This window comes from Periplaneta americana, chromosome 7 (assembly GCF_040183065.1).
Source record: "Periplaneta americana isolate PAMFEO1 chromosome 7, P.americana_PAMFEO1_priV1, whole genome shotgun sequence".
Lineage (NCBI taxonomy): Eukaryota > Metazoa > Arthropoda > Insecta > Blattodea > Blattidae > Periplaneta > Periplaneta americana.
The window spans coordinates 59,677,220-59,690,665 of record NC_091123.1 but is presented as its reverse complement, the minus strand read 5'-3'; the positions used below and the strand labels follow the sequence as shown (position 1 = coordinate 59,690,665).

Genomic DNA, 13,446 nt, shown 5'->3' with positions numbered 1-13,446 from the left:
AGTACATCGTACACGCTCATTCACACCACAGTCGAGACTCGAACTAGAGCACAGCCTTATTTGAATCCAGTGTCTCAAGTTGTCGCTTACCTTTCTATCTTCTCACAGCAACAGCGAGCGCCTTAATTCTGCAAGAGAACAGAGTGGTGGGAACTATTATTATTATTATTATTATTATTATTATTATTATTATTATTATTATTATTATTATTATTATTATTATTATTATTATTATTATTTGGAGAAATTCAAGTATCTTCTACCAACAGTAACAAAATAATATAAATGACACTCAAGAGAAAATTGAACGCAGAATAGATGTGGGAAATACCTTCTATTATTCGGTTGAGAAGCTTTTGTCATCCAGTCTGCTTTCAAAAAAACTGAATCATGGCCGGTGGTCATCATACGCACTACGATAAGGATCACAACATGAACTATGACAAGCACCACGATAAGGATCACAATATGGACTATGACGAGCATCACAAGAATCACAAGGACGACATGATCACGATAATGAATATGACAAAGACAACAAGGGTCACAATGGACCACGACAAAGATAACTAGAACCATGATGAAGATAAGGACGACGATAAGGATCACGAGAAGTGTGATTTTGAGTGTTCATAAATTAAAAGTTTAAGCTGAGCTTTTCATTTCCTATTAATCACCCCTTATCCATCTTTGTATCTATCTAGTATTTTCAATTGTTCGTTTTCTTTGGACGTCTTTATCTTAAATAATTTCTTTTTGTAATAATTAATTTCTTTCCATTTCTTAAAAATGTCCTTTTAACTTCTTTTGAAACCTAAGTTCTGAAAATGTATTATCTCTTTTTATATACTTAATAGGCCTACTTCCTTATTTGTAATTAAATCTCAATTAAGATGTAAGAATGAACAATAAGCCTAGTGTTACTGGCAGACCATTGAAAAGTGATGCCAGGGCAATATTATTTATAATATTGCGAAATATTTGCAAGAATACAAGGGTTCAATTTGAATTATATTATTGAATACACAAAGTGAAGCTTCGGGATTTTGTATCAGCTGGGTGAAGAGAATATTAAAGGAACCACTGGTCAGGTCAAATTTTCAACTTCGGAGAGAAAGTCTGAAGAGAGGCAGAAGAAAGTGGACATCAATTACAGTGGAATACATTGCATTAAATATTCACAACGCGTTAAGTCTGGTAACTCATCATAAAATGTACGGGCGTGGGATCGATTCCCGCTTGGACTGATTACCTGATTGTTTTTCCGAGGCTTTCCCCAACCCTAAGGCAAATGTTAGGCAATCTACGAGTATAACGAATCCTCGTTCTCATCTCGCCAAATACCATCTCGCTATCACACATTTCATCGACGCTAAATAACCCATTAGTTTATACAGCGTTGTTAAAAAACCAAGTAAAAAATTATGTCGATATGGAGATATGTTGAGGGAATGATGTAATGCCTAATATGGGGAAACGGTAGAATCACAGTCTAGTATATAAGTCACGAAGCTCAATATGTAATAAATATGCATCCATAGATAGTTGCTAACAACTAGGATAGTTACTATCGCCTCATTACAGACAATGAGAAATAATACCTGCACAGTCTATTGTTCCTAGCAACCTCATCAACTGAAGCTTCGTGACCAGTGGCGATTTTTCTTAAGGAGCACAGGAGCAGTGCACCACTTCTTCAAATAACAACATTTTAAAATTTATATCAATGAGCTGCAGTAGACTGTGTGAGCGACGTCATTCTTTATTATAATACTATATAAAAATAACGCTGCATGACTGTCTACTGTTCTTGTTGACGCCTGGGACTTACATCTACCGCTCGACACTTGCGGCACACTGTTCCATTCGAGCATGCGCAGTAGTACTGTTTCACTGGCAGGCTTTGGAGCATGGTAGGGAGGCAATACAATGTGCATAGGAGGGTTTAGGAGCACTTTCAGATGTGTTCCATCATAAATGCTACAATGAATAGTGTGCAGTATCTTTTAAATGTGTAATTTTCTATAAGACCTTTACATGAAAAGATCAAAATAAAGAAGATGGGTAGACCTACACATGAATTAAAATTATAAGTGACGAAGAACAGTAATAGAGAAGTGACAAGAAAATTAAACATTTGGACTTGAAAATGCAATATGCGGCTGCAATATAAAAGAGCTATATTTTCTTTTCCTTGCCTATTGTTCGACGGCGAACATTTATTGACAAAAATAAGTACGTTTTATGAATTTTATTTATTTTTCTGTTTGAATTTAGGATTGTGCGTAGTAACTATATAATTTTGATTATCGTTCTGCAGATATGATTGATTTGAAGCACATGAATGAAAGAATTAAGAAACACGATTCTTCAGTTGCACACATCAACAATAATGTTGAATTAGCAGTGTTGGGTCAAACAAACATATAGACACAATTGGATTCAATTGGATTGTTGAACTTCACAATGATAAAGTTACCAAGAACGGATATGTGCGTGCGGTTTTGTGAAGCTTTTAGTTGGCTTTAAGAGGTCACGAAGACGGAAACTCATCTTTAAACGCTAATATTTTTCTTGGCCTCATCAATTTCAGTTCTGAATTAGACGCACATTTGGAAAGAAGAACAGTGTTTAAGGGCACATCAAACACTATACAGAACGAAGTCCTTCAAGCCATTTTGATGTATGCCATGATGATATTTCAAAGAAATAAAGAAAGCTGCTGACTTTTCAGCAGTTAAGGCTGATGAGACGACACACGTATCGAATACTTGTGAACGTGTGAACTGTGTTATAAAACGCAATATAGCGAAAACAATATTATTTACGGTGCTGCAATAGAAATTGAACACTTTATTTTGCTATTACTGGACCTACATAGGAAACTGATTAACTGCAATTTCTTGACTAACAAAATTATGTAAATCTATACCTACGTAACATATGTTAATAGTTATGTAGTAGTTAGTACCTATAATAATAATAATAATAATAATAATAATAATAATAATAATAATAATAATAATAATAATAATAATAATAATAATAAAATAATAATGATAATAATAATAATAGAAATAGAAATAATAATAATATGATAATCATAATAAATATTTGTGCACCACCAGGATTATTATCACCACACGCCACTGTTCGTGACTGTATACTAGACTATGGTAGAACTCCGAAAGAAAACTCCAATTGCGATTTTGTCCGCCACAAATGTCAGTATTGATTTCTTAATGAAAAATTCCAGACCTGACTGGAACTCGAACCCGGACCGCTAGGCTGAAAATCTGACCACTCAGGCATCACATGCCGAAAGTACTACTTGTCTCCTCGAAACAACGACAGGTGGAATCAAAACGAGGTAACGCTGCAATGTGGCGTCTCTGTTTGTAGGGAAGATAATGCGACAACCGTTACAATTGCGTACCTATCTCAATGAAAAAAACACGGTTTAAAACGCCGTGACATGTAAACACGTTGACTTGTTCTTTCAGAGCGTGTCCTTGCTTGTTTTGGTTTGATCCATTCTCATTACGACAACCAACAGTTCACGATTTATTTATGAACACGCACGAATATTGCAATACTGCCACTCAATGCAATGGCAGATATCTAACATTTGCCCAAAGATTATTATGCTGCAAATAATATTCAATGCATAGGCGCCGACTTTTAATTTTTTCAAAGGGTGCTCACACGTTCCTACTGATATAAATTAATAAAAGTAAATTCTTGCCGACTGCATTTCCTTTAGCTTACTACTGGATAAGAAGCTGTAACATCAACAAAGGAACACACCACGACACATGACTTACAAGGAACTCCTTTAGTGCACCTTAAATCGTTTAATGCACTGGTTCTCAAACTTACTATATTTGCATTGCGGGCCTCCTTTCTATAGTGCAGTATTTTCAAGGACCCCTTCAAAGTCGTCAATGGAATGATGGGTAGGTTAGATTTTAGGATTAATATTAAGTGCAAATGAGTAGTGATGTTTCTGTTATCTTATTTACGTTTAGCTTAATCCAAATATAGGCCTACTGTTAGCATTGATTCGATTTTGTAAACTATAATAACTGTGGTTTTCTTAAATTCCTTCAGTTCAATGTAAAAAAAAAAAACAGAATTACGTCATAGGCAACCTTTTGTTACTCCCATTCCTAGAACTGTTTTCTTCAAGAACTCTCCATTGTTTTTTGTGTGTAATACTTACAACTCTCTGTCTTTAAACTGTGATTCTCAATTAGATTTCAGTTTAACACTTGAAAAATTTCATACAATATTAAAAATAACTGTATTTCCTTAGATATTCAAATTATGAAGAAGTGTATTATAATGTTTTTAGTCTAGTTTTTAAATAATTTTGCATCATTATATTGACTTTTGGCATTATATTAATTGCAATATTATATTCTAGCATCTATTACTGTTATGTATTTTCTTTCTTTCGTTTCTATTGTTTGTTTTGTTTTTTTCTTATTATGTATTTTGTGTATGTATCTATGTAAGCCACCTGTAATTGGAAGCCTGCTTCTGTTGGTGGTGGATTTAAATAAATAATAAATAAATAAATTTCATTGACGACTTTGAAATGATCCATGAAAATACTAATCTTGGAAAGGGGATCGCAGTGTAAGACTAAGTTTAAACACAATAACCACAAATAACAAAGGAACTTGCCACCCTACCCATTATCTCCTGGCCTAGTTGCCTCATAAGTGGTGCCTTGTTAATATCACTTATTAGGTTTAAACCTGTCTTCGAACAGTTTACTAAACAACAAACTAGTCTTCCCCTTCTTTTCCTCGTCTTCCACTTGTCCTCCATGGATTTCCCTTGTTATCTTTAAATTATCCTTGTCTTTCTTGTATGCCCCATGTTCTTCGTGTATTCCCCTTGTCCTCTTTTCTTCCCCTTCATCTCTTTGCATTTCCCACATTATTTTTGTATTCTCCTTGTTCAATTTATCCTGTTCATGTTTTCCGTGTATTCCGCATGTTCTCCGTGTATTCCCCATGCTCTACATTTATTCCACTCGTTCTCTTTGTATTTTCCTCGTTCTCCTTGTATTCCCCTCTGAGCGATAATCTTTTTTATTCCTGTCTTTCTCTTGTCTCACTGTGTTTCCCTTGTATTCCATGGATTTCCCTTATTCTCCTTAAATTATCCTTGTCTTTCTTATATACCTCATGTTCTTCTGTGTATTTTCCTTGTCCTCTTTCTTCCCCTTCATCTCTTTGTATTTCCCACATTCTTCTTGTATTCTCCTCGTTCAATTTATCCTGTTCTTGTTTTCCGTGTATTCCCCATGCTCTACGTTTATTCCACTCGTTCTCTTTGTATTTCCCTCGTTCTCCGTGCATTCCACTCGTTCTCCTTGTATTCCCTTCTAAGCGTTAATCTTCTTTATTCCTGTCTTTCTCTTGTTCTCACTGTGTTCCCCTTGTCTTTCCTTTCTTCCCCACCTTCTCCCTGTATTTTCATCGTTCCCCTTGTATTTCCCTTGTTATTCCTGTATTCCCCTTATAGCGGCGAGAAAAGGTTGCATTTTCATGTGACGGTCAATTCCAAATTACCCCTCCCCCATACCTGGTGAGGAGAGAAACGTAGATCTACGTTAAACGTTATTTGATTTTAAAATTGCAGGACAGTTCTGCAACTCTCCACATGGGTAATACATTAACAGGTACATACTCTCTTTTGTTTCAGAATGCCACAATGAGAAACTTCACCCTCCTCCTCTTCTGCTTACTAGCACTGACCGCTGCTGAAGAACGCAATACAACCTCTACATCCACAACGACTACTACGCCTCAGCCGCCAACGACGACAGTGAAGATCCCTAGAGTGCAAGTAACGAGGACAGCACTGCACGTCGCCAGGAGCTTGGATCCAGATTCAACCGAAACCGTCAACGTCCGCACGCGATCAGGAGACATCGCGACATTGATCGTCAGGAAACGAGGGGGGAAATCTAACCTCGCGTTACCTCCTCCTGTATCCATTAGGTCTTCATCAATTAACATAGTCAATGAAGAAGATCGAGAAGGTAAATCGAGGGGAATTTCCTCCCTGCACGTGCCACCACCTGCTATTATTCAGTCACCCAGTTTTTTCGTTGAGGATGAGGACCACCAACGAAGCGGAAAATCCACAGAAGATGTGATTAATATTGTAGCACCTCCTAAAGACTTGCGTCCACCATCTTCATCGCTAGAACAACTTGTGCAAGCACACAATGACGAGAGCAATCGCGGAAAGAAAACACTCAGTGTGCCACCTCCAGTTTACGTAAGATCCTCACCCATGAGTGTCAAAGGAGAACAATCTAGAACAGACGACTTCTGGAAGCGAGGAAGAAGCGTCATGCATATCGACTCTGACGGAATTCCTGTAATTCATGGAGTACGAATGCCTGACGATGAATCCGATCGTCAGACTTGGAGAAATGCAAGAGTTATAAACGGAGTTCTGGTGCCTTATGATAAACCGAGCAACCAGGAAGATTCAGGAGATAAACAAGAAATTACTCGTAAAGCAACAGTGCATCTTGAAGATCCTGCAACAAAGAAGAAACCAACCCAAGAGTCTAGTCCATTCCAGCCGTCCCCTCATCTTGAGCACACCGTGAAAAAGAAGCACCATTATAGTTATCCGTATGCCAGCGACACCCACGCTAGAATTTTAGAATACATCAACACTGTCAACCAGCGTGAGAGCAATCGCCTTAGTCACGGAGAATCTAGAGCACGAATGATACGTTTCCCTGCCTCGAGAAGATCGGATCAGGTTCAGGCTGAAACTGGAAGTGTTGCAACTGGCAGAAGCAGCGGCGACTCGGAATCACAAGGTCGTGTTTTACACTATCCCGGTTCCGCTATTTACCCCACATCCCTTCTCTATACACCACCAAGCGCTAAAACATCCAGAGTATCCTTTGAGGAAGGAGTTCGGACACCAGTGCTTCAATACGCCCATCCAGAACTCGGGGTTCAGCCTGCTAAAATCATGCGAAAACAAGACGATATAGAAGAAGTAGATGGCGTTCAGCGAGACACAAATAAAAGTGATGCAGGCAAAGCAAACTCTCTGACACTTGCTTATTTTGCACAGGATATTCACAGCGATCGCAGCCCATATGCCTATGAACCGGGAATGGAAGCAAATGAAGAGCAAACAGAGGCTGCTACAACAGAGTCCAGCGTATACGACAAACGTTCGAGCAGCAGTGGAGAAGAGTTGGCTGAAAGCAGCTCTACTTATCAATGGCCTAAGAGTTCCCTTGCTTACCTGCACGAATATCAGACATCTGATGATTCCTATGGCTTAGGCAACGACAAATACATAAAACGATATCCTTACAATGGATACAACACAGTGTATTCTGGCCCGAGTAAAGATTCTCACAGGTATAAGACTACAATTGGAGGATCCGGATACTCCAGATTTCCATACGGAAATGGGCATTACTCCATCCACGCTCACAATTCGCAAGAGAGGCCATTCTGGGAGCGCATCGGAGATACAATCAGGGAACATGTTCAGACCAGCATGGAGAAAGTTACTGACATCACACGACCAGTGGTAGAGCCTCTCGTTGAAGCAACGCACAAAATTTCTCATAACCTAGGATTTGCTGGCGACGGCAACAGACACGTAATCCAAGACAAAGTCGGCAGTGCCGTTTCAGCATATCCTGTGTTACTTCCGGCTCTAGGACTTGTGGCAGGCGGAGCTGCGCTTGGTCTTGGCGCAGTGGCTGTTGGACGATATCTCGACGTCGATGTCATGAAGCGTCGAATTGGTCTCGAAGAGGATGATTCCTCAGAACTGGAAGTGGAGCACAAGAGAGCTCTAGAAAGCATTATGAAAAATCTGAGTGAGAGAGAAACGCCGCGACAGGAAGGAACTTGGGTCGTGGCCGAAGAGTTTAAGAACCCAGAGGAACAGGCTAGAGTACTAGAGACTGCTGTCAGAGCGCTGAATGAGAGACAGCAAAGTGGAGACCAGGATGAAGTACAAAGAAAAGCAATCGAAGAGATTGTGAGGAGCTTAAGAAACAGGCATAATGAACGGCAAGGGCAGTGGGCGGTTACTGATAATGGCGTAAAGCAGGAGGATGTAAAAATGATTGCAGATGTTATTAGAAATATTAATCAGAAACCTAAACAGGCAGAAGAACAAGGAACTTGGGTCTTACTGAGGAGCGTCAATCCTAATGAAAATGAAAATACAAATACACAGCAGACAGTTAAAAGGAATGCGTGGTCCAGAAGTGATGGACTTTTAAACCAAGATGAACAAGAGAGGAAAAGCTTAGAGTCAATTGTTGGAGCATTAGCTCAGCGGGAGGCCATTGGTCATCGACAAGGTGGTTGGTTTGTAACTGAACAATCCAAAGACGTCAATCAACAACGATCTCATGGAGGATGGACAGCAAACAAAGAAAGTTTTGCTTCAAATGAGAGAGAAACCAAGACGAAACGATCATTAGATGATGGGGTTATTTTTGTAGTGGAAGAAGATCCCACAACTCAGTCTCGTGAACAGCTTATAATGCAAGAAAGTGGCCCTTATAGAGAACAAAGGGACATAAATGAAGAAATACTTACAACTATAGGTCAGGAATTGGCCCAAGGATCTTTAGACAGTATGAATGAAAACGATAAATTTGACAGTTATCAACACAGACTAGTGAAGAGATCAGAACACGAGTCACATGAAAATGTCAATGTACATCAAAGATTAAAGAGATCAACGGCAGATGAGCGTAAGATAGATGATTCAGCTAGAATGGACGATGGGGAACAGTACCTGAACAACATCCTTCACAGTCTGGAATCCGGTCAACAAGAAATATTTGCAAGTATCGCGAGGCTGGATGATCACCGTAAGGTTGACTGGAGCAACACCCCTTGTGCTAAGAAGGTCTTCTGTGAGGTTATGGTGAAGCAGCCAGCTGATGCTGTCATGCTCATGGAGAAGAAGATGGCCACATTTCTTTCGCTGTGAGTTGTTCTTAATAAATTATACTAAAAGGGGTTAGACGCGATGGAGATAATTTCCTAGTCTACAAACAGCATTATTTCATGATAGTGCTATGTGTAGGGTATCTTCAGTGACTTTGTTACAAATTACAGAGGTGATAAATATGAACAATTTTCATATAGGAACCCATGTCCGGAAAAGTTCCGTTTGTAATTGCAAGCTATAGTCTGGGTCATATTTTATACCCTAAGGGTAAACCCTAACCATTTTTCCTCATTATTATACAGGCCAGTGGATTATAGTTATTTTCTAGTACTCAGGTTGAATTTTCTTTTGCCAACTTAGTTTCGAATTTCGGTACTGGCAAATACAACTGATAGTTGCTTCAGTTACGTTGACAGCATCGTTTGCCTTTGGAAAAGCTTTCAACGTTCATGAAACGAAAGTTACTAGCGAGTGTTATTTGAAATATTAACGCAATTAATAATTAATTATATTAATATTAATAAATGATACAGTAACATTTTATAAATTAATAAACAGTGACATTGAGTTTTCAACAAATAAAATAAATGCTTGGGTTAGGTCTCATTAATCGTATGTTAAAGAAGCAACATCAACTATAACAAAAATAACCAACAAAATAAAAATATTAATAGGCTTCATTAATCATAAAGTACTTAGTCAAAGCAATGAACTGCATGTTGGCAGACAAAATACGTTTATTTTTCTGTTAGATTATTATTATTATTATTATTATTATTATTATTATTATTATTATTATTATTATTATTATTATTATTATTATTATTATTATTATTTTCTGGTACGTAACATTTTGATTTTACTTGCTTTGCTGATATCTGGTAACAGTTGGCAACATCTAAAAGACGGACATATTAACCTTTTAGGAACTACTCTTCCTGAATCCCTGTTCCTGCTAACGTTGGTGAATTCTTGCGAACATGGCATGAGCTAGCTGGCATCGTAAATGGTTTTTGGTTAATTAGTCCTTACAGCGTTTCTTCAATTCCCATTTGCTCTTCAATAAATGATAAGCGTATCAGCAATTTCTCTTAGTGTGAATCTTCCCGTAACAATAAGAAACTAAGAAAACCAAAAACCGTCTGTTCGTAATGCTTAACCCAAATAAACCTAACGTCATTATTATAATATTTTTTTTGTGTACGCTATAAACAAGCTTCCGTGCCTATTCGCATTAACTTTATCAACATTACAAACGTAATCATGGCATATATTAAAGAAAACAACGTAATTTATTTTATGAAGGCCCCAAATGTTACTTAGACCGGACAACAGACGCATCAAAGACTAACTACAAGCGGGTCGTTTTCGGACAAGGGTTTCTGTGTGGAAACTGTTCATATTGATCACCTCTATCACCCGTAAAAGTTTGTAACAAAGTCACTGAAATACCCTGTACATAAGACGTAATTACGCTGTAGATTATTTTGAGAATGTTGCCTGGAATTTGAAACAAGATAGGCCTACAAGTTAACATAGGCATACATCATTCTTTTCAAAATTGTATTATTATAATAGCCTATAACTTGTACAGAACATATTATCTCATTGCAAACTTATACATTAACTATTAAAACTTAATTTACTTTGTGGAATGCTGTCTCTAGGCACTTCCAAGCAGAGGAACGAACAGTCCTCTTACCTGTCCACTATGCTTGAAAGTATTCTGGGTAAGTGGCACAAACACTCGAGTTTAACGTAGTGAACTTGGTACACTTGCTTAGTTCGGGATTTGCAGATGTAGCTACGTAACGACGCCACTCAAGTGTTTCTGCATGAAGAGCAAACGATGTCATCAAACAATTACTGTATCTATTAAACAAATACTTTACTCAAATTTTCGTCAATCAAATTATATAATTTGACGAGAGAAAAATTTCATAAGCCACAGCGACAATGAAATGACTCCGTTGTGACTATATTGTACGTGTTAAACTATATGGGCAATAAGAACAACTCGTCAATTTTTTCATACCTACAGTGGACCATTTTGGTTTGTGTCCATTATTCTTTACATTTTATATTTTCTCATCGTCGCATTGTGTCAGGCATTCTCTATTCACTGTAACTATTTTTCGTAGTCACCACTTTTTTGGTCTGCCACGCTTTTTTGTTTCTTACATTCTATCATGCAGCATCCTATTTGGTGACGTTTTCGCCCTATCTTTCCATTTATTCTGACCATGCGATTATCCGGTACATGTCACATCTTGCACCACAAAATCATTATCTAAAACGGTTTTTTTTTAAATTTGAGACGCTGGAATAGTCAGTTTTGGGTATCATAATTTTTAATTTTCTTCACAACCGATATCGATTCAATCTCAGAAACGTTGCATTCTTTAAGCAGAGTTATCAATTCCCTGCCAGAATTACAGGATGATACATTATTTATCCAAAAATTAGTATAAAAATAGCGAAATAAAATATTTAAGCCTGGAGCCTGAGCATTATTTGGTAACACCAGCGGAAAAACGGCACATTATATGCACTGCTGCGATAAACTAATTTACTATTACTTCAATAAATGTTTCTCATGTTATAACTAGAGCTCGGACATGTAGACATTTAAAACTTTAAAGATAGGTAAGCAAAAAGACACTAAAAACTTCAAAGATGGGCATTTAAAATAAAACATGTACTAAAAATGCAAACTAATATACAAAATATGTATAATGGATATACAAATTAATAAACATTTTAACATGATCAGGTATGTTTCTATGATGCTTTAAATGCAACTTATTTCACACATTACCTGTAAAAAAAAATAAGGCAAATATATTGGACTGACTAATAATCTAATCGTTAAATGAAAATTTGTCAATTATTAAACCAATTTCCTTAAAAAACAGATCACGTAACCAATAGAAGGGTTAAATTTTTATTAAATTTCACTTAATTGAATTTTAAGCAAATATAGACTATATGAAAGGTCTCTATGCGATTTCACTGAATATTTAAGCAAAAATTCAATGAAAAGTCTCCATCCGATATAAATTATAAAATGTACAGATTAGTTTTTCACCTCAATATTATTATGTTTCAAAATGTCGAGAGAAGGAAAATCGGCATTACTAAAGTGCGCTACCTTTACATGATTTATGCATGCGTGAACCAGTAGTGGTTTCTCTTTTTCGTACTTAAACATTTATCAGAAATATAAAGACAAAAACATGTAATACAACCTACTTCTTCTTCTTCTTCTTCTTCTTCTTCTTCGCACAAATGGAAGAAAATTATCCTTTCGCCTGTCGTGAAATCTTCGCTTCCAGCAATTTACTCTTTCCTTAATGAACGTTTTTCTAACAGAGGTTGTTAGGAGCTCAATCACTAAGCAGAATGAAAGTGACAATGTGCTTCGAGAAACAGTACAACGTTGTGAAGAAAGCAGCCAATCTAATACAGGGACATCATTTTATTTTTACTTGCATTTTTATTGTACCTGCATTTCTGAATGTACTTCACTCTCACCCCTTTACTAATGTCCTTGCTCCCGTCAGACACACAAACTTACGGCCGCTGTTGCATTCGAAGTCTTCAAGCAGTGAAGTAAACACTGCAGTGTATAGAGTGTTTCATAAATATGATTGCGTTTTCTATAGAAGAAAGAACCTATATTAATAATATCGTACTAAAAAATATATTCAAGAAACGATAAATTCAATTTCAGAGAATATGCTTCAAAATGTTTTTAATAATATGCGTACTAATTGAAACCTGCATTGTAATGAACGGCAACCATTTTCAGCAACTTGTTTAAAAATTCAGATTAGATTTTTTTTAATTGAGGTGGCTAGAAGCAAAGGAATGCTAGTGACATTTGTAATAACATGAGTTAAGTGCATCCAGTGTAAGCAAAAGTATCTAAAATTTTAGTGGCAAAGGGATATTTTAATCGCATCACACATTAAAATTTAAATAAAAATTTCACCGATTTTACGAAAGCTTAAATATTTAAACCCCATTTTCTCAAAAGTAACTTATGTGCACTTACAGCCCTTTACTTATGACCCCTCAATTTAAATGCACTCTCTATATTGTATGTTAACACCAATAATTAATATGCTAAATAAAGTAGACATTACATAACGAACATAGCCGCCTGAAAAGTTGAGTTTTTTTTTTTTTTAAATGTTACTACTCTACTGTATTTTGATAAATTCCGTAAAAGTGATGATCAAACTGAAAATCGTAATATCGTATTTCCCTACAACATAAATGGATACACTACTTTTCTTTCCTCCTATACCTAGTAAAATGATTTGTTTACATATTGCACTAGTAACATCAAACTCCTGTAATGGAAGGGGGCAACAGTGTTTCCGAGTATAGCCAGGTTAATGTTAAAAATGTTGGTAAAAATAAAGTGATGTCCCTGTACAATGTTCATCTCAATACATC

The 13,446-nt window shown here is 36.7% G+C and overlaps 1 protein-coding gene across 1 annotated transcript in view; it reads left to right on the top strand.

Moving 5' to 3' along the window:
• The window catches only part of LOC138703146 (uncharacterized), a 160,809-nt gene that overhangs the window by 84,338 nt on the left and 63,025 nt on the right, over nt 1-13,446 (top strand). Inside the window, exon 2 of the mRNA XM_069830788.1 lies at nt 5,719-9,017. Within this exon, the coding sequence (XP_069686889.1) occupies nt 5,719-9,017 (3,299 nt within the window). The remainder of the gene's footprint in view (nt 1-5,718; nt 9,018-13,446) is intronic.